The 19,853-nt window shown below is 62.4% G+C and overlaps 1 protein-coding gene across 2 annotated transcripts; it reads left to right on the top strand.

Moving 5' to 3' along the window:
* The first annotated feature begins 8,576 nt into the window (after window positions 1–8,576).
* Window positions 8,577–15,588, top strand: ECEL1 (endothelin converting enzyme like 1). 2 transcript variants are annotated; one of them, XM_059927483.1, is made up of 17 exons: window positions 8,577–9,362; window positions 9,996–10,064; window positions 10,169–10,279; window positions 10,356–10,448; window positions 10,645–10,769; window positions 11,448–11,670; window positions 12,088–12,186; window positions 12,425–12,499; window positions 12,700–12,797; window positions 13,111–13,169; window positions 13,246–13,297; window positions 13,854–13,921; window positions 14,104–14,228; window positions 14,548–14,613; window positions 14,986–15,081; window positions 15,282–15,358; window positions 15,489–15,588. In XM_059927483.1, the coding sequence occupies exons 1-17, from the start codon at window positions 8,577–8,579 to the stop codon at window positions 15,586–15,588; spliced, it is 2,322 nt and encodes a 773-aa protein (XP_059783466.1). The 2 variants fall into 2 exon arrangements, with proteins under 2 accessions (XP_059783466.1, XP_059783465.1); XM_059927482.1 differs by having other exon boundaries at window positions 12,700–12,803.
* The last annotated feature ends 4,265 nt before the right edge of the window (window positions 15,589–19,853 follow it).

Raw genomic sequence — 19,853 nt, 5'->3', positions numbered from 1 at the left:
AGCAGCCCCTGGTTGATAGCCAGCAAAGAAGGGACACCTTGATTCTCCAGCTGAAGGAACGGAATTCTGCCACCACCAAGGAGCTGGGAAGAGGAGCCTGAGCCCCCGAGGGAGCCCAGCCCCAGCGGACCCAGACTTCAGCCCTGTGAGGCCCTGAGCAGAGACTCCAGCCATGCCACGCCCAGACTTCTGACCTACAGAAATGGAGACAATAAATTCCTGTCGTCTTAAGTTGCTACGTTTGTGGTATTTTGTTACACAGCAATAGAAAACCAAGAACCCACTTTGGTAGTTCTGGCAGAAGGCCCTAGGACATCCCGCTAGGAGGGAGCTTGGTGCCAGGCTGAGGGCAGCAGTGGGTGGATGTGCTCCCACTGCTGGTACCCCTGCGAGGCCAGAGCACCTGCCTGGGGCTCTAGGGGGCAGAGGGGAGGCAGACACTTGGCCGCCAGGCTTCCTGCTTGGGGGCCAGCCGGGGGCTGGGGACCTTGGCATCCTGCTGCCTGTCCTCAAATCTGACCTATCACTGCAGCCAGAGGATGTCTGCGGGAGCCCCTCGCCATGCACCAGCGCAGCCCACAGCCCGGGGCGGGGGCCTTAGGCAGAGGCGAGCATAGGTGTTGGACGGGAGCTCTGATTCCGGACTCCTGCCCTCTATCCCGAAGCTCCTCATCAAGGACCGCGCCCCCCTGCAAAACACACAGCTTAGAGGGAGGCCCTACCCAGGGCCAGGGCCCTGTGCCCAGCCCCCCGAGTCCCTCTGCAGCCCTGCTTTTTCTCCTGCAAGGGACAATTAGTGGCCTTGGCTTTAATTAGCTAATGATCCCCCTTCAGCTCCAATCACTTGAAATGACGAGGGAGTGCTGGGGGAGGGGACCTCAGCCCCGTGACCCTGTGAAGCCTGCAACAGGCCCTTCAGGTCCTGCTGGCTTCTCTGGGCTCTGCCCATCCCAAGCCCCCCTCCTCGCATCGCAGGAGATGGGCTGCGGTGACCCTGACAGGAAGATGTGTCCTAGCCTCTGGGGTCCACCTTCCTATTCCCCACCCCCAGCCCCTGTGTCCTGCTTTGCATCCTGCGGCAGGAGCTGAGCTACCTGTTGTGGCCTGTGCATCATACAGTGAGCCCAAGGGGCCTGACTGTCAGAGCTAGAGGCCCGCAGACCTCAGACTCTCCACCCCCTCTCCTCCCTGCCCCCCTGAATCACCACCCTACTTGGGCTCTGTCCACCTGGACCATACCACAATGGCCTGTGGCCAAGGCCCTGCCACTCAGGCTGGGCAGGAAGGACAGGCTGATGGGGACATCTGGGGTCCCGACAGAGCTGAGGAAAAGAGGCCACGAAGATGCCAAGTCACAAGACAACCTCAGGTGGGGACAAAGGCGGTACGGGATGTACCCAGGGCAACAGACAGAAAACCACTGGGCACTTCAGACAGCGAGACCCAGGAAGGGCCCTTGCAGGTGGGGTGTGGAGGGGAGGCCAGGGCCCAGCTGCAGGCCCTGAGATTCCTCCTGACGTCTCTGGGCCAAGCCAGCCTTGGCACCTGCCTGGCCCCCGACATTCAGCACTCCCAACACAGCTCCTGGACGGAGATCACAGCCGGGGCCCTGGCTCCGTGCTGCCCTCCTTTGGGTTCTGAGTGCCCGGCCTGCCCCCCTCAGAGTGTCCTTCCATCTCCCAGCTCAGGGTGTGCATGTCCCTAAGAATCCGAATGCAGCAGACATGGGTTCAAATCTCAGCTTCAGTGCTTGTGAGCTGGGTGAACCTGGGCAACTTTCTTTCCTTCCCTGGGCCTCAGTGCCCTCCCTGTAAATGGGGGCCAATGACAAGGGCCTCCTGGGGGGGACACAGGGACTCAGTGCGGGGAAGCATGTGCACGGGAGCTGCTCCACACGTGTTACTGTCGGGGCTCCATCACGGCTCTGGGGGGGAGGGCAGCCCAGATCCGAGCAGGGGCCTGGTCCGACAGCCCAGACCGTGCACCAGGCTCCAGGGTGACCACATGGTCATGTCTGTCCTGCAAGGAGAGGCCCTCAGGCAGCCTCCCTCCGGTGGGGACCTGCTTGGCCCTAGGGACTAACAGGGGATCCGGGAAGCTTGAAATGGACCTAAGGGAGGACAGGAGGGGACACTAGAACAAAGGAGCGAAGGTGGGAGTCCAGTCCCCTGAGGAGGCAGGACACTTGGGGGAGCTTGAGTGAGGAGGCTGGAAAGGGGGCTGGAGCCAGACCAAGGAAGCCATAACGATGGCACGCAGGGTGTGGGGCGGGAATGGGCAGGATGCAGCAGCCGCGGAGCCTGGGTGGGCAAGGGGAAGAGACGCCCTTCCTCCAGTAAGGGAGGGAGAAGAACTAAGGGCCGGAACTCAGACAGGATGGGATGGGAAGGAGGCGAGGAAGAGAGAAGCCTTTCCAAAGCCAGATGCTGGGACTTGGCCCTGAAGTAAGGAATGAGGAAGAGGAGAAAGGTTAAAGATGAGCTGGGCTTGGAATGCAGGGGGCCTCCCCAGCCAGCAGGCAGGTGGGACCTGAGGCCAGAGGGCAGAGTTGGGAGGCTGGGCCACCACCTGGGTGTGAACAAGACAACCTGTGTCCCTCTGCTGGGGATGGTGACACTGGGGACTTCTGTGTGGGAGATGCTGGTGTATGCCCACGGGTACAGGGCACTAAATCACACAGCTCGTGGTGCCCCATTTACTTAAAAAAATAAAGCAATGCTGGCATGGGCCTAGATGCTCATGCTGAAGTGGTCACAGAGCTTACCTTACCTTGGGGAGGGCTGGAAGCGGGACGTGTGTGAAGGAGGGCCTCCTGCCCCCAACATGCTTGTGTTGTTAAAGTCTTATAAAACAAGAATGTATTTCTGTATATTTCTTGTATGAAATAAAAACTGATCTAGAGTTTGGTAGGTGACCCCAGAGAAGAATCTGCACACAGGGGGGATGGAAGTCTACCACAAGGGGCGTGGGGAAGGGGAGGAATGGCCCCTTCTTGTCGTCTGATGGGTCCCAGAGCCAAGGAGAGCTGTGTGTAGGGACTGAAAGCCTGGGCAGGTTTATCGGTGGGGCGCTACGCAAGTGTGAGACCTGGCTGGGAGATACTTCACACAGGCTGTTCCATGAGCCAACCACAGCTGTGTGAGAACGTTCCATGTCTATCAAATACATCGGCTGTGCCGGGCTCTGGGCTGCACAGCTGAGTAAGATGCAGGAAGTGTAGTGGGTGCCCAGGGAGGGCAAGCCCCCACCCATGGAGGTGGCACAGGACCAGAGGAGAGAAGCTGGCATCCCAAGAAGGATGCGTGGCAATTGGCCAATGGAAGAGATGCTGGGAGAAGGATGTTCCAAGCAGCCGGAACAGCAAGTGCTAAGTCCCTGAGGTGAGTGAGAGCCAGCTAAGGTCTGGGAAATGACAACAGGTCCGAGTGACCAGGGGAAGAGAGGTAGGGGGTAGGGAGACAGAGAGAGGGAGAAGAGCAAAGAAGGATGGGAAGAGGTCACTGCCTCAGGGCCACGTAGGTGTGAGTTCTATCCTGGGGGGTGAGGAGGGGCACTGGGAGCCGGAGGCCAGTGGGGGGACTGGGGCAGCTCTCCAGGCTGGGGTGGAGCTCTCCAGGCATAGCAAGGTGTTGGGACCTAGCAGAGGAGCTCAGCTGGGGATCTGCACTGGGGAACCTCTGGAGCCCAGCCCAGTGAGGGCCAGGAAGTTTGGGGGAGGAGAGGGACAAGGCCAGGAAGCCCAAGGGCTGTCCTCCCTCCAGGCCCAGGAATCTGAAAGCAAGTGGAGAGCAAGGTCCCTAGTCCCTTGCCTGGCCAGGAGCAGATCCCACTGGGAGCTCAGGCAGGACCAACAGGCACCCTACTCACCCCAACTGGTGATAGCAACAGAGTGGAACGAAGGCACAGGCTGGGTGGTGGGGTACATGGACCCTTGTACCCAGCTTTCCAGCAGGAGTCTGAGTCAATACAGTAGCGGCTGCCGGCAGCTCCGGCCTTTCCCACCCCCTCCCTGCCACCCTGGCCACTCGGGAGAGTCATTTCATTTCTCAAATTAAAAATCCATTTTGTGCTGTGAATAATAGATGGAATGAGCCCTGGGAGGCTGGGCGGAGGACAGGAAGCTGGTTGGGGGACATGTTTTCCAAGGCAAGGGAGATCCTGCGGCGCTGTTGGAGGCGGGGAGTGGGCTGGTGGGGATGGGATGGAACAGGGGGGCATCTCCCAGAGCAGAGGCAGGGCTAGGGGGTTCAGGTTGGAGCAGCAGGCAAATAGAGGCCCAGTCTGTCCCTACACATGCAGGCCAGACAGGTGCAGAAATGGGTCTGATCACGACGGGCTCCAGGCTGGCTTCAGGTCAGCAGCCCTCCTCTGAGGTCACGCACTTAGCACCTCACCTGGTGGAAGCTGAATAGATGTGAGTCATTAGCGTGGGGACTGCTGTACCCACAGAGTGGGGCACAGAAGGGGCTGCTCTGACCCCTTCCCCAGAATCCAGACCCAGTGATGCCCCGCCCAGCAGGGTGGGCTAGAATCTGGGAAGGGAAGAGGCAGAGGGTCCGCTCACTTCTGCCCCTAGCACTGCGCCCCTTTCTCTCTCCAACCAGCTCTGGCCAGTGCCCCCTGCTCCCCCTGCCCCAAACAAGGCATCTAACTGCCTCCTCAGGGCTTGGCTGTGTCCTGTCATTCTCCTGCTCCTCAGTCAGGGAGTCATTTTGACAATGAGAGGGGACACCGGGAGCCTCAAAAAGGAGAGTGAGGAAGCTGGGGGCCAGATGCCTAGTGCCCTCCACGCAGCTTCCCTTTCTGAGGAGGGACAGAAGCGCACAGGAGGCGGGGCCACTCTTCATTGGTGGGCGGTGCAGGGGCACTAGGACTGAGTGGTCACAGGCACAGTCCCCAGTCAGCTCCCGAGGGTCCTAGTTGCTGCGCTCAGGCCTGGGGGAGACTCTGGGCTGGGGTGAGGGATGACATGCTGTACAGAGACGCGAGATGGGGCCAGGCAGGCAGACAGGGTGGCCTGGCCGGGAGCTGGGAGGCAGATGAACAGATCAATGGCAGCTGAGAGTCTGGGAGAGGGATGGTCAGGAGGGGGGGTCCTACAGCTGACCTGGGAGGGAGGGGGGATGGAGGAGGAGCTGAGGGCCTGGGTCCCCCACCCCTCAGTGACCAGAGCAGCAGAGTCCCTGGGGAAGCATGTTTGCCTTTGTGCCTTTCTGTCAGAAGAGAGTCGGCTCCCTGAGACAATATCCATTTTTATATTTCTTGGAAATTTCGTGGCATTCATTTCAGGGAAAATAAAAAGCTGTCATTGCTGGAGAAATGATACCAATCAGGACCTGAAAAGGCTGGAAAATTATCCTCCTGGAGACAAAAACGTTGAGGGAAAAATGCAGATTAAAAGCACAAAGAGACACTTTGCCACCGCCCTGCCCTCCCCTCCCCCTTTATGGAATCACCACGTTGTACATAATTCCACCTCCCCTAGGTAGAATTAACTGGACACAAGAAGAACTCATGGGTCAAAGGAGGACCCTGAGACGGCCAGAGATGGAGGTACAGAGTACCCAGAGTGGTAGCTTAGAGGTGAACAGCTGGACAGAAAAGGGACAGACAGAATGGGGGCAGAGGTGGCCACTCAGGGTCTGGCTGATAAGCAGCCCCAGGGAGGGGACAGAACGATGGGTCCTTTACTCCCTGTCTCACTGTGCTTTTTATCAGATGGGGCTCCATGGCAGTCTTGGGCTGTCTCTAACACTGTATAGGTCAGTCCTGCAGGCTAGAACCTTCAGGTCTGGCAGTGCTGGTGCTTTGTGGGGTCCCCTGCAAGGGACACTGGAAGCAGAGTGGGTGGATAGCTCAGGGCAGAGAAAGCAGAGACTCCAGAAACAGTATCATTCATCCAAGAAGCCTTGAGTTCCCTGTGTCCCACATGGGCCAGGCCCTGTGGGTACAGAGGTGAGTGAGCCTGGCAGAAATAGGCCCTGTGTCCAGGGGCTGGGAGTCGTGGGAGGGAGGTCCCACATTAAAAAAGCAAGTTGAGGGACTTCCCTGGTGGCGCAATGGTTAAGAATCGCCTGCCAATGCAGGGGACAAGGGTTCGATCCCTGGGCCAGGAAGATCCCACATGCCCCGGAGCAACTAAGCCCGTGCGCCACAACTGCTGAGCCCGTGCGCTACAACTGCTGAGCCCGCGTGCTACAACTACTGAAGCCCGCGCGTCTAGAGCCAGTGCTCTGCAACAAGAGAAGCCACCACAATGAGAAGCCTGTGCACCACAACAAAGAGTAGCCCCCGCTGGCTGCAACTGGAGAAAGCCCGCGCACAGCAACAAAGACCCAACACAGCCAAAAATAAATAAATAAATAAATAAATTTTTTAAAAATTAAGTTGAGGGACTTCCCTGGCGGTCCAGTGGTCAAGACTCCAGGCTTCCACTGCAGGGGACACGAGTTTGATCCCTGGTCAGGGAACTAAGATCCTGCGTGTCATGCAACGCTGCCTAAAAAACAAAAACAAAAGCAAGTTGAACCAGAAGAAGGGAGAGTGGGTGGATAAATTCATAGTTCCCCCCTACCTGGCCTGTCCTCCCACCAGTCCAAATACCAGGGTCCTGAGGCCCAAGGGCCTGTTCGAGGACACGGCCTGCTGGCCAGAGCAGGCAGGCTCCCTCCCTCCCCGGCTCCTGCAGGGTGGGCTCTTTCATTACTCTCCAGTCTTCTTCTCCCCACCTGGCCAGGAGCTTTCAGAGCAGTGGGTACCAAGGCCAGTCAAGGTCTGGGGGAGGCGCGAGGTCTCAGCGCTGCGGCCCCTTCTTGCAGCAGCCTCTGGGGCTCTTCCTCTACCACTGCCGACCAACACCCCAATGTGTCCCTGGGGGAGGGCTGGGCATGGGCAGGAGCTAAAGGGGAGGACCCGGAAAGCCCCTTACTGAAACCCCTCTGGTCCAGGCACTGTGCCAGGCGGTACAGGCGCGATTTCAGCGCACCCCACAGCCTTTCAGCGAGTCCTCCCTGCACGGTGCTCCCGTCCTGTGGGCTGGGCTGGCCCACTAGCTTCTTTATTTTCAGCTTGAGCCTGTTTCAGGCGGGTTGGTAGGCATCCCTGAGTGGGGGCATCGGAGCGGAGGGGACCTGAGGCCCTCACTCCTCTCGGGGCTGGAATCCCGGAGCCCAGGGCCTGTGCTAGACCCCTGGGAGCGTGTTCCCGAAGCCTCCTTCCCCGCCCCCGAGCTGCCACAGAGCTGACAGGTAGCCGGGATGGAGGCAGAAAGAAGGAGGGAGCGCTGGGGGGCGGGCGGAGGAGGGTGGAGCCGCCCGCGCGCCCCCTCCCTCGGGGCCGGCGGGCGGCGCAGCGAGGCACGGCAGCAGAGGAGGCAGCGGGCGCACGGAGAGAGCGGCCGCCCGCCCAGCTCTGCCCCGGCTCCGGCCCCGGCCCCGGCCCCGGCTCGGGCTCGATCCACTCTGTTCCCGCTCCGCCCGGGCGCGCACCTGCCGGGTAAGTGGCGCCCGAGCCCGCTGCCGCCGCGGCCACATCAGCCACCACCTCCGCCGCCACCGCCGCGCCGAGCCTCCAGGCTTTGTCTGCGTCCTCGCAGCTCCGGCTCAGGCTGCGGCTGCGACTCCCGGGCTTGGTTCTCTGGCTCCGCGGACTGCGCGGCGCGGGAGGCTCCGCACCCAGGGCTCGGGGCGCGCAGGGCCAGCTCGCTCTGCGCCAGGGATGAAACTTGTTCCAAGTTTGGGTTCCGGGGAGAACCTGTTGAAGCCGGGAGTGGCCCAGGGCGAGGACGGGGGACGAAACCGGTTCCGGGTCCATTAGGGCCGTCGGGGGTTTCTCCCTGATCCTGGGCGGGATGGCGCGCCGGCGCGGGCCGCCTGGGAACGGGACTGGTGGGCGTTCTGGCCATTGAATAGAGAAGACAGGGCTGGGGATGGCTCTGCGGACATCCGTGAGGACAAAGTTTGGTTCTTTAGTCGCTTTCTTGAGCGTCTAGTTCCAGTGCGGAAAGCTGAAGGCGGCTTCAGGGTCTGCAGAGAAGGGGCACTGACCGCACCTCCTTTCCCCTGCCTCTGCTTTCCCCCTCCCCCCACCTGGCCTTGGCTGTAGCAGGTCCGGAACAAGAAATGCAAAGAGAAGAGAAACAGCCTTCCATTGAAGGCCTGCTACGTGCCAGGCCCCATGCTCGGTGCTCCCCTGCTTTATTACGGGCCTCCCAACCTGCGGCGCGCATATGTATGAGCGGAGAGGGGAGGTTAAAGGACCCCGCTGTGCAGTGTGGTAGATGGTGGCCACTCAGAGCCGTCCCCTTCCTTCGTTCTCCGAGTGGCGCAGGGAGGCCAGGCCCCAGGCCCACTCGTTGTTGGGGACTCGGGGTGGCCTCCAGCCTTTGGACCTAGGCCCGTGCCCTTCCTCGTCGTGCTCGTGGACCCCATCGAGCCCCAGTATCCTTCTGAGCCTGTATCTACCTTTCCCGCAGCTACGGCCCGGGGGGACCATGCGCAGGCCCGCTAGGAGCCTGGCGGCCCGGAGCATCCTGTAGCGGAGATCGCCAAGGGCTGCGCGGTGGTGCCCGCGGCGCCATGGAGGCCCCGTATTCGATGACAGCACACTACGACGAGTTCCAGGAGGTCAAGTACGTGAGCCGGTGCGGTGGGGGAGGCGCGCGGGGAACTTCGCTGCCCCCCGGCTTCCCGCTGAGTGCGGGGCGCAGCGCCCCCGGGGCCCGGGCCGGGCTGCCGCGCTGGAACCGGCGCGAGGTGTGCCTGCTGTCGGGGCTGGTGTTCGCCGCGGGCCTCTGTGCCATCCTGGCCGCCATGCTGGCTCTCAAGTACCTGGGCCCGGGAGCTGCGGGCGGCGCCACCTGCTCCGAGGGCTGCCCGGAGCGAAAGGCCTTCGCGCGCGCCGCCCGCTTCTTGGCCTCCAACCTGGACGCCAGCATAGACCCGTGCCAGGACTTCTACTCCTTCGCGTGCGGCGGCTGGCTGCGGCGCCACGCCATCCCGGACGACAAGCTCACCTACGGCACCATCGCGGCCATCGGCGAGCAGAACGAGGAGCGCCTGCGGCGCTTGCTGGCGCGGTCCGGGGGTGGGCCCGGCGGCGCAGCCCAGCGCAAGGTGCGCGCTTTCTTCCGCTCCTGCCTGGACATGCGTGAAATCGAACGGCTCGGCCCGCGGCCCATGCTCGAGGTCATCGAGGACTGCGGGGGCTGGGACCTGGGTGGCGCGGCGGAGCGTCCGGGGGCGGCGGCGCCCTGGGACCTCAACCGGCTGCTGTACAAGGCTCAGGGCGTGTACAGCGCCGCCGCGCTCTTCTCGCTCACCGTCAGTCTGGACGACAGGAACTCCTCGCGCTACGTCATCCGCGTGAGTGCGCCCCACCCTCCCGCACCGGGCACCCCACAAGCGGCTAGGAACTAGGGGTGCCTCGGCCTGGCGCGCCTGCCCCGCGCTCCCTATGCGCCCAGAAGACCGGTGCGGAAGGGGAGGGGAGGGGAGGGTAGAGGAATGGAAGGGAGCGCGCACCGGCAGAGCGCGGGAGGAGGGCGCAAGTAATTTCCCTCGAGTAATTGCGGTGTTTAGCAGAGCCGCGGGAGCCGCAATTTCCCAGCCCTCTGGCAGCGGTGAGAGCTCGGAGGGAGGGGTGTACTGATGGGCTGTGGTGACAGGCCTGTCGGGCTGGGGAGGGCTGGAATGCCTGCGGGGCGGGGGACCAAGTGTCAGTGCGCCCCGAGAGTGCCCCTCACGGGTAGGGAAAGGACAGGATTACAGGAGGAAAGGTGGGGGGGGGGGCGCCCCCCTCTGTCCCCAGGCTAGGCCAGTCAGGTGTGTGGGCTTAGACCAGCTTCTCTGGAATGAGGGAGGGGCTACTGTCTTTATGCTCCCCGGGCTGGTGACAGTGGATGTCTGGCGTGTCCTCAGTTTGCCCTTTTGGATGGGAATGCAGTCTGTTTGCAGGAGCCGGGAGAGTTGATCTCTGTCCCCCATCTCTCTCCACAGATTGACCAGGATGGGCTCACCCTGCCAGAGAGGACCTTGTACTTGGCTCAGGATGAGGAGAGTGAGAAGGTGTGGGAGCATGGGATGGGGTTCAGGGAAGGCCTGGGACTCCGGGCGGCCTGGACCAGGGCCTGGCACCGGACTGCATCCTTGACGTGCCCCTCCTGGTGCAGATCCTGGCAGCGTACCGGGTGTTCATGGAGCGCCTGCTCAGCCTCTTGGGTGCTGAGGCTGTGGAGGAGAAGGCCCGGGAGATCCTGCAGCTGGAGCAGCAGCTGGCCAACGTGAGCAGGGCGGCTGCTGCGTGCGGGGGCGGGGAGCACGGGGCAGGGCGCGGTCAACTCCGCCCTCCATCCCCAGATCACAGTGTCAGAGTATGATGACCTCCGGCGAGATGTTAGCTCCGTATACAACAAGGTGACACTGGGGCAGCTGCAGAAGATCACCCCCCACGTGAGTGTGACCCAGCCCTGGTGGGGGAGGCGCTGATCTTGGGACTCCTGGGCTGTCCCCTCCCCAGGGACGAGCAAGGCCTTCCATGGCCATGGACTCACGTGTCCTCTTGTTGCCTCTACCTGACCCCCTCCCTGTCTTCTGTGGTCCCTGCCACCCCACCCCACTGTCCCCACTGTCATCCGTGGTCCCACAGCTGCGGTGGAAGTGGCTACTGGACCAGATCTTCCAGGAGGACTTCTCAGAGGATGAGGAGCTGGTGCTTCTGGCTACAGACTATATGCAGCAGGTGTCCCAGCTCATCCGCTCCACACCCCGCAGGTACACCTGCCCGTCACCCGCCTGCTACGTGCCTGCCCCCCAGGCCCCTCCCCTGCATCCCAGACCTATCTGCTTGGAGAGCTTTGAATTTCTGCCTCCACCTCTGTCCGGTATCCATCCACTCTGGGGAATCAGGCGAGGAGCACCGGAAAAGGAGTCCAGACCCCTAGGCTCAGACCTGGCTGTCCCACCTACTCTGTGGGACCCTGGGCAGATCTGTGAGCTTCCTGAGCTGCGGTTTCCTCATGTGGGGATGGTGAGGCTTGAATGAATCTGAAGTCAGAAGGGGAAATTGTGGCCGCAACTCTGCTCCCCCAGGGCCACCTTGAGGAAAGCCTCCCTGGTCTCTGCCCCGCTTGGGAAGGACCTGAGGCCTCTCAAGGCCAGTTCTGAGGCAGGCAATCACCCCAAGTGCTCACTCTCCCACCCCACGGCAAGTCAGAAATCAGTGCTGGCCCGTGCCCCATCAGCATCAGGTGCTCTGCTCGGTGGCCTGAGGTGGGTTTGCTGTGTGTGGGCCCAGCCCTCCTCCCCGACTGGGGCTGGGAGTACCTGGAATGACCCTCAGTCCTGTGCAGATGCTTGGTCCCACCCTAGGCTGGGGGCTGGGGGCTGGGGCCCGGGGCGCCCGCGCACGTGAGCCTGTCGGGACACCCAGCTGCTTCACCTGGCCCTCAGGATCCTACACAACTACCTGGTGTGGCGCGTGGTGGTGGTCCTGAGCGAGCACCTGTCCCCACCGTTCCGAGAGGCCCTGCACGAGCTGGCACGGGAGATGGAGGGCAGCGACAAGCCACAGGAGCTGGCCCGTGTCTGCCTGGGCCAGGCCAACCGTCACTTTGGCATGGCGCTCGGTGCCCTCTTTGTGCATGAGCACTTCTCAGCTGCCAGCAAGGCCAAGGTCAGGCTGCCCTGGCCTTGAGGGTAGGGGTGCGGGTCCTGAGATGGGCATGAAGTTCTTGCATGGCCTTGGTCCAAGCATGAGGAGCATGGGGAGCCCCGCACATCCCCCTGCAGCCAAGGGCACCGGGCTCAGCTGAGGGCTCGGCCCTCTCTGAGCCTCCAGGCTACTCCTCACCAGGCTTCCTCCTCCAGGAAGCCTACCTGGTTTGTCAGCTGCAGGACCCTCTCCCCACCCAGCTCCTGCCCTCCCTGCTCTGCCATGCTCAGTGGGATGGCCTTAGGAATGCCGAGCAGCAAGTCCTGGCCTTAGGACGTGGTGCTGAATGATTAGGGGGTACCCCTTACTCCAGGTGCTGGGGGCTCAGAGCTAAGGCCTCCTGGGTTGACCCTTGATTCCTGACCCCTGACCCTGCAGGTACAGCAGCTGGTAGAAGACATCAAGTACATCTTGGGCCAGCGCCTGGAGGAGCTGGACTGGATGGATGCTGAGACCAAGGCGGCCGCTCGGGCCAAGGTGACGTGGGACCCTTTTCCCATTTGTTGGTTCCACATCACATATTAAGTGCCTACTGTGTGCCAAGTGCTGGGATAACAAAAGAGACAAAGATGCCTCTTGTGGAGTTGGCATCACCCAGCCTGCTTTCCTCTTTCCCTGAGCCCCACTCCTATGCTGGCCCTGGAGCTTTCTCCCTTAGAGGGGTGGAAGGCTATCTCCTGAGGCCCTGGCCCACTCACCACCCTCTCGCCTGCAGCTCCAGTACATGATGGTGATGGTGGGCTACCCGGACTTCCTGCTCAAACCCGAGGCTGTGGACAAGGAGTACGAGGTGGGCCTGCCCCTGCCCTACCCGGCCTGACCCGTCAGGCTTCTCCAGGCCCATGGCCAAGACCCCCATGGAGACCAACACCACCACAGAGAAGGAGCCACAGCCCTCAGCTGACGGACGCTGGGAGGGCGTGGGACCTGCTGGGTGCTGGTCTGGCCCTGCCCCGGCCTGCCGCTGAGTGCTGCCCATCCCCCATGCAGTTTGAGGTCCATGAGAAGACCTACTTCAAGAACATCTTGAACAGCATCCGCTTCAGCATCCAGCTCTCAGTCAAGAAGATCCGGCAGGAGGTGGACAAGTCCACGTGGGTACCTGGCCTGGAGCTGGGGGGTCAGGGGTGCCATGGGGTGCCACGGGGACAGTGTTCCTTACCAACGCCAGGAGGTTGATGGGGCAAACCGCCTCACAGACATGCTGGTGGGGGGTGAGGACCGGGCCTGCACAGGGTGCAAGTGGGGGCTGTCAGGGTGTGGGATCAGCCTGGGGGAGGCCCAGGATACAGCTGTAGGCTGGGACACCAGGGCATCCTTTAAGGAGGAGGAGACGAGGAGGTAGGGGTTGTAGTGGAGGGAGTGTGGGTCCCCCCAGCTGACCCCAGCCTCCCTCCACAGGTGGCTCCTCCCCCCACAGGCGCTCAATGCCTACTATCTACCCAACAAGAACCAGATGGGTAAGGGGGTGTGTCCAGACAAGGGGCAGGGCCTGGAGGTGGGGACCGTCTCCCGCTGACCATGCCCTCCCTACAGTGTTCCCCGCTGGAATCCTGCAGCCTACACTGTACGACCCTGACTTTCCGCAGTGAGTAGGGAACCTGGCCGTGGCCTTGTCTGCGGGGTGGGTGGGGACTGCTCAGATGGCCCCGTGCCCGGGTTGGGCACCACAGTGATGACAGCTGCAACCGTGGGTCCCCATAGTCCCACTTCACCTTTGGTTATTTAGAAAAAGGTGTAGTTTTTTTTTTTTTTCATTCTTTTAAATGTCCTGAGTCCCCCTTACCTGGTTTGAGGCTTCTTGGGGTGTTGCAAAACTGGAACAATCCTAGTGATGAGGAAAAAGGCCAAATCCCACGTGGGGTGCCTCAGTTTCCCTCCTGTCTCCCTCCAACCCTGTCTCCTCCCCACAGCCCAGCTCTGTTAGATGTTATTTCCTAAAAGGCAGCTGCACAGGTATCACTGGCCCCTTTTACATACCCCACGAGGAAGCTGAGGCACAAGCGTCCTGGGACCGTGCAGACACTGGCCTCCCTGGGCTACCTCGTGGCCTGGCCAGGGCCTCCTGAGGCCTGGGCAGCAGCTCGGCGGGGCTCTCAGAGGGCGGGTGAGGCTGGGGCCTGACGCTGCTGCCACGGGCCCAGGTCTCTGAACTACGGGGGCATCGGCACCATCATCGGGCATGAGCTGACCCATGGCTACGATGACTGGGGTGAGGCCTGCGGGCGGCCTGAGGGGTGGCGGAGGACAGGCAGTGGCGGGCAGGGTGGTGAGGGCTAATGGAGGCCCCGCGGCCCCCCTGTGCATGTTGGCTGGTGGGTGGGGAGGGCCTTGGTGCCCAGCCGGGCTCTGCGGTGAAGGCCAGTCTCGGCCCGGCCCCGCTGCCGCTCACAGGGGGCCAGTATGACCGCTCGGGCAACCTGCTGCACTGGTGGACAGAGGACTCCCACAGCCGCTTCCTGCGCAAGGCCGAGTGCATCGTCCACCTCTACGACAACTTCACCGTCTACAACCAGCGGGTGAGGCCCCCTCGCTGCCCCTTGGGCCCCTCAGGCCTGGCCAGCACAGACAAGGAGCGTGCACGCCTCCATGCATGCTCACGTGCCTGAACAAACCCAGTGCCGAGCTCCGCGCACACCCGCCAGGGTCTGCGTGCACACTGACTTGGGCGAGAGAATGAGTTCACACAGACTCACACGCACGTGGGGCACAAAGTGGGGGAGTCCTACCCAAACCCTCCGGGAAAGGGGAGGTGGGTGGAGGCAGGGCCCAGGGAGGAAAGGCCCGAAGGAGGCCAGAGGGCCTTGGGCAGCCTCCAACCTCTTCCCTTCTCGCCAGGTGAATGGGAAGCACACACTTGGAGAGAACATTGCGGACATGGGCGGCCTCAAGCTCGCCTACTATGTGAGCTGCCCCTGCCTGGCCCTCGATCCCCGAGGGAGGAGCGGTGGGGGTCGCTGAGGACTGGGCTAGAGACCTAGTCATCCCTCCCTCCCCATCCTGTTGAGCTCTGGTCTTGGAGGGGAGGTGCTGTGCTGGGCACAGTGTCCACTGGAAGAGGGACTCCTAGGCCCCCCGCCTTCCAGGAGAGCAAAGAAGGCTGCCTGGAGGGGGTGGCACCTGCCTGAGGTTAGCCTTCTGGGCAGGGAAGAAGGCAGGGGTCCGGGGGGCTCAGCAGGGTGGGTGGTGTGCAGAGCTGGGGCGGGTGAGGGCCTGAGTGGAGGGTGCCAGGTGGCCCCGTTGTGGGCACCGCAGCTCCATGCTCTGCACCCCCAGGCCTATCAGAAGTGGGTGCGCGAGCACGGCCCCGAGCACCCGCTGCACCGGCTCAAGTACACGCACAATCAGCTCTTCTTCATCGCCTTTGCCCAGGTGTGCGGGCGGGGGCCAGTAGGGGAGGGGGGGAGGGGGCACAGCTTCCAGCCCATCTCCCATCAGCCACTGCTCAGAGAGCCCTGTGGGTTCTGGTGGGGGATCGAGGCCTAGTGTGCAGGGGGGTGGCTGCAGGGCTTCATCAGTGGGCGCCTGGCCCCATGTCCCCGCTCCTCCCCTCCACCCCCATCCTGGCCCAGAACTGGTGCATCAAGCGGCGGTCGCAGTCCATCTACCTGCAGGTGCTGACCGACAAGCACGCACCTGAGCACTACAGGTACGCCCACCTGCCCGCGTGGGCCTCGTCCCCTCCTTGTGTCTGGGGTGGGAGCGGGTCGGGGTGGGAAGGGACAGCTGGGGTATGGTGGCCTGTGCCACACACTCTGTGGGTCTCTCCCCTGCCCCAGGGTGCTGGGCAGCGTGTCCCAGTTCGAGGAGTTCGGCCGGGCCTTCCATTGCCCCAAGGACTCGCCCATGAACCCTGCCCACAGGTGCTCTGTGTGGTGAGCCCGCTGCCCACCTGCACGCCCCTACTTCCCTGCACGAACTGCCTCTCGCTGGCGGCCGGGGCAGGCATGGACCCGGCTCTGGTCCACTCCGGGTGCCATCCGCCTCCCCAGCCCCTCTAGGACCCAGCACCCAATCTGGGAGGGACCCAGAACAGGGATGAAGCTGGGCTCCAGGAGGGCCTGGGGGAGAGACGCTAAGGTCCCCAGACTAGGCTCTTGGGAGCCAGACCCCCGACCAGGCTGGATTGTACAGGCCCCGCCTTCGCTGTGTTCTCGCTGCTAAGTCAGGTCAATAAAGCTGCTCTACTGTTGCCTCCGCCTCCTCAGGGGCCCCCAGAGCAGGTGGGACTGGATGAACTCCCGGGGGAGGCTCAGGCCCTTAACAGAATGAGACCCTAGAGAAGACCTTTTTGTTCCCTCCTGGTGGCCTCGGCTGGGCTGCCTCTGTCCCACCTCCCCAGCTCTTGTCTTTCCCACCAAGCACCCACTCCGCCCTCCACCAAAGTCCTGCCGAGGCCCCTGCACGGTTCTGAGGGGGCCCCTGGACCAGCCTCACGGGGGCCAGAACACCAAGCCCAGTGACCTACACCCCAGCATGACGCTGGGACTTAACTTCTCCTGAATGTCCAGAGTGGTGCCCCCCTCACCCCTGCAGGACTTTCTGCAGTGTCCCCTAGCCAGTCGTCAAGCCCAGGCTAGGCCTTGGCTCAGCTTCTTGGAGAAGGGGGACCGGTGATGTGTGGCCTCGAGGCGTCCCCTCCAGCCTGGAGCAGGAGCTCCTGGGAAGAGAGAAGGAGAGGAGTGGTGGGGGCAGGGTGCCGAGGGGGGCTCCAGGCGTGGCCCAGGGTGGGAGGGCAGGGGGAGGGAGGAGCCCCACTGGGGGATCCCAGGCGTCTGCAGGGCTGAGGCTGCCGGCCCTACCTGCTCCGGTCTGTTTCTCTTACTTCAGGGGTGGCCTGGAGAAATCAGCCACTCCCTGAGCACTGCCCGGTACGTGTGGCCTGTCCCCATCTCCCACTGCAGGGGTCAACCTCTTGCCAGTCCAGCCCCTGTCTTTATGCTCAGATAACGTCTGTCTGCCTCTCAGCCTTGAGTGATGTTTAAAAAGTCCCTGTTATCTGAGCCTTGGATGCACCAACCTGAGGGAGTGGGGACAGAAAACGCACCTGCCACACTGATCGGGCCACAGCGGAGGGTGGGGCTCCGCAGAGAAGAGGCAGGAACGAAGAAGGACACCACGGGAGCCAGCGGGAGCAGGAGTGGCCGAGGTCCCCGGGGCGGGGGCTCTTCCTCGGGGAAAGACCGTAGAGGCTGCGCTAATCAGTCCAGGGCGCAGAGCCCTGCTCGGAGCTGCCTGTCGGGGGGACGTAGGGCCCTTGTGTTCAGGGCTCCTGAGAGGTGCTGTGTTTATGGCTCTTCCTTGGTTTCCTCCTGAAGCCTCTTTCCCCCTGGGCTGGGCACATACATACCATGTCCTTCGGGCAGTGAGGGCAGAAAGACAGTCTAGCTCCCTGTCTTGACCTGCCACCCACCTTCTGGTCGGGGGCTTTCTGCATGCGGTGCATCACCCCCTGCCTCTGGCCTGGGATCCTGGCTGGAATGGAGATCATCAGGCCCAGCGCTCTGGTCCCCGCCCCGGCTCCCTGCTTTGCCCAGCTCCGCCCAAGACTGATGCCTCCTGTCTTCCTGCCAGCCTAGGGGAGGCCTTGGGGTTGGGGGACCTGTAGTGTGAGACTCCAGCAGGAAGTGCAGCAAAGCCCAGGTACCCCTGGGGCCAAGTTGCTCCCCCTTCCGTCTGTGCCCAGCTGAGGGGGCCACTGGGGTCGGGCATGTGGGGGAAGGTGGGCCCCTGGGATAGGACATGGGGTTCCTGGCCTCGAGGCTAGTGCTGAGCTGGAAGCTGGGAAGCCTGGGGGCCTCAGCTGCTGGCCCGGGGCCTGATGCCCAGCGTGTGTCCCAGCTGGGGACCACCCACCCTTCCGGCAGGGTTGTGGATGACAGGCCGTGAGGCCACCAGAGACCCCTCCGCCTGATGGATTCCTGCTGGGCTCATGGTGGTGATGTCACCGCTACCCGGGGCTGCAGGGCTCCTCACATCTTTGGGGAGGACCGAGGGAGACCAGCCGGTCAGAGGGAGCGCAAGCGAAGGGCATACCAAGGACAGAGTCCCGGCCCTTAGGGCCCACAACGTTCAGACAGCCCAGGAACCCAGAGCCACGGGGTGGCCCTGCAGGGCACGGTTGCGACATGTGTGTCACCCACTGGTTCCCAGAATGCTTTTCCAGACAGAATCTGAGAGCATCCTCACTGCAGCGAGGCTGGACAGAGGCCAGAGGCCAGAGGACAGAGGACAGAGGACAGAGGACAGAGGCAGCCGCTTTTACAGACAGGGAGCTCAGGGGAGTCACGTGCCTGCCCGGGGTCACACTGCTCGTGTCCGCTGATGGGCGTGTCTTGGTTGCCGGGTCCTCTGGAGCTCCGGGTGTCCAGACTACACTCAGCATCCCCTCTCAGCAAGTTCTGTTAGGAAGCCGAGCACGTAGCATAGACGCTGGCCATTTCGTTGTCTACCAGGCCCTGCACTTGCAGCCGAGCTGAGGATCCGCTGACCGTGATGGTGCTGAGGTGAGGAGTTGACCCGGCTCGGCACAGCTGCCCGTGTGGACTCAGTTTCCCTTGTGTTGGCTGAGGGGTCATGAGTGCAGTGGTGAAGGCCCTTCCGGTTGTGCAGTGACTCCAGAAGCAGCCTCAGGGCAGGTCGTTGCAGGGCTGACTCCATCCATCCCCGGGGCTGGCTCACCGCGAAGCAGTCATCCTCTGAGCGGAGCTTATTGGGATGAAAGAAAGCAATCTTCAACTAAGCATTTAACAGCGGGGAAATAAAGGAGCTCGGGGATGGTTTACAACTGCACTTAAGCTTGCGCCTGTGTGCCCTCGTGCACGGGGCCTCGTGGTTCTGCCATCCACGGCTTTGAGCCCGAGCCTTGAGCCTGGGGGGTCACTGCTGGGTGACCTTGGCAAGTGGTTCTCCCCCCTCACCCTCTCTGGACCCCAGGAGCATCAGTGGCAGACCCGGGGGTGTGTCTGAGGGGTGGGCCCGCCTGTGGTGGACGGGTGTGAGCCCCTCTCCCCCCAGGACTGCACAGCGGCCGCCTCCGCAGTGAGAGCCCCACACTGAGTCCTCAGTGCCATCAAGGTGTCACCGAGCAGCCCTGTCCCCCAAGCCTTTCTAACCAGTTCAGTGGAGCCCAGATTCAAGTTCCTGCCACCCGCGTGGTTGCTTCTATGCTGACCCAGGTGCCCAGAGCCCTGGGGAGCCCAGCTTGTGAGGAGCCCTAGAAGCAATATTTTTAAATGACTTGAGCCCTCACTCCTGATATGCTGGGAATTCCAGGGTCCTCCGTGAGCAAACACCTCTGGGGGTGGGTTCTCAGGGGGCTTGGGCTCCTCCTCCTTCCCCCTTGGGTGGGCTGGCCCGTACCCCCCATGCTGGGCAGCACCCTGACTCCTTCCCTCCCCAGGGAGCAGGTGGAGTCAGAGACAGCACTGCAGGTCTGCTTCCTGGGGGGCCCCTTTCACTGCCTCCTTGTCTCCCCTTCAGGGCACCTCACCCCTCCCCTAAACTGGCTTGAGGAACCCCCTTTCCCTGGACTTAGTAAAAAGAGCAATTTCCCGCTCCCCCTGCCAGCTCCAGGCCTGTCCAGAGGCTGAGCGCTGTGCCCCCGAGGCTGCCCTCCGGGCCACCCTGCAGCAGACAGGACAGGACAGGGCAGTGGGCGGAGCCTGAGAGTCCAGCTTCCTCCCCTGTCTCCACAGCCCGTGTAGGAGCTTGGACTCGAATCTGGATGGCACATCACTGAGTGGGACCTTGGCAGTCATGCCTCCCCTCTCCACCCCACGTCCCAGGAGAGACTGCAGAGGAGGGGTCATTTTTTATGGATGTGAATTCTGCCACCTCCCACCCCTTAGAGTCCATTTTTGTTTCAATGGCGTTTCCCCTTCCTGCTTCCCTTGCGAGGGGACACAGACACCTGTCACCACCCCAGCCTGCAGGGGTCCCAGGGGACCTCTGGAGAAACTGAGACACTTTCTGTTTTGGGGCCAGGTATCTGTCACTGCGCAGCAGGTGACCACGTGAGCCAGTCCTTGGCAACATTTTCCAGAAAAATGCAGGCCTCCGGCACGTTATTTATAATTCCTTCATAGGATTATTGAAGGCTTCAGAACAATATGAAACTCAGCCCGTCCTCCCCAAAGAAGTCC

The sequence above is a fragment of the Balaenoptera ricei genome, chromosome 7 (genome assembly GCF_028023285.1).
Source record: "Balaenoptera ricei isolate mBalRic1 chromosome 7, mBalRic1.hap2, whole genome shotgun sequence".
In the NCBI taxonomy this organism is placed as follows: Eukaryota; Metazoa; Chordata; class Mammalia; order Artiodactyla; family Balaenopteridae; genus Balaenoptera; species Balaenoptera ricei.
Note: the sequence above shows the minus strand (reverse complement) of the source record. Positions and strands in the feature narration are given on the sequence as shown.

Excerpts from the sequence above, each read along its gene's own strand:
- ECEL1 (XM_059927482.1), top strand. The coding sequence starts at position 8,577 with ATGGAGGCCCCGTATTCGATGACAGCACACTACGACGAGTTCCAGGAG. Across the intron at positions 9,363-9,995 it reads CCTCGCGCTACGTCATCCGC|ATTGACCAGGATGGGCTCAC; the intron begins GTGAGTGCGCCC and ends CTCTCTCCACAG. Across the intron at positions 10,065-10,168 it reads AGGATGAGGAGAGTGAGAAG|ATCCTGGCAGCGTACCGGGT; the intron begins GTGTGGGAGCAT and ends CTCCTGGTGCAG.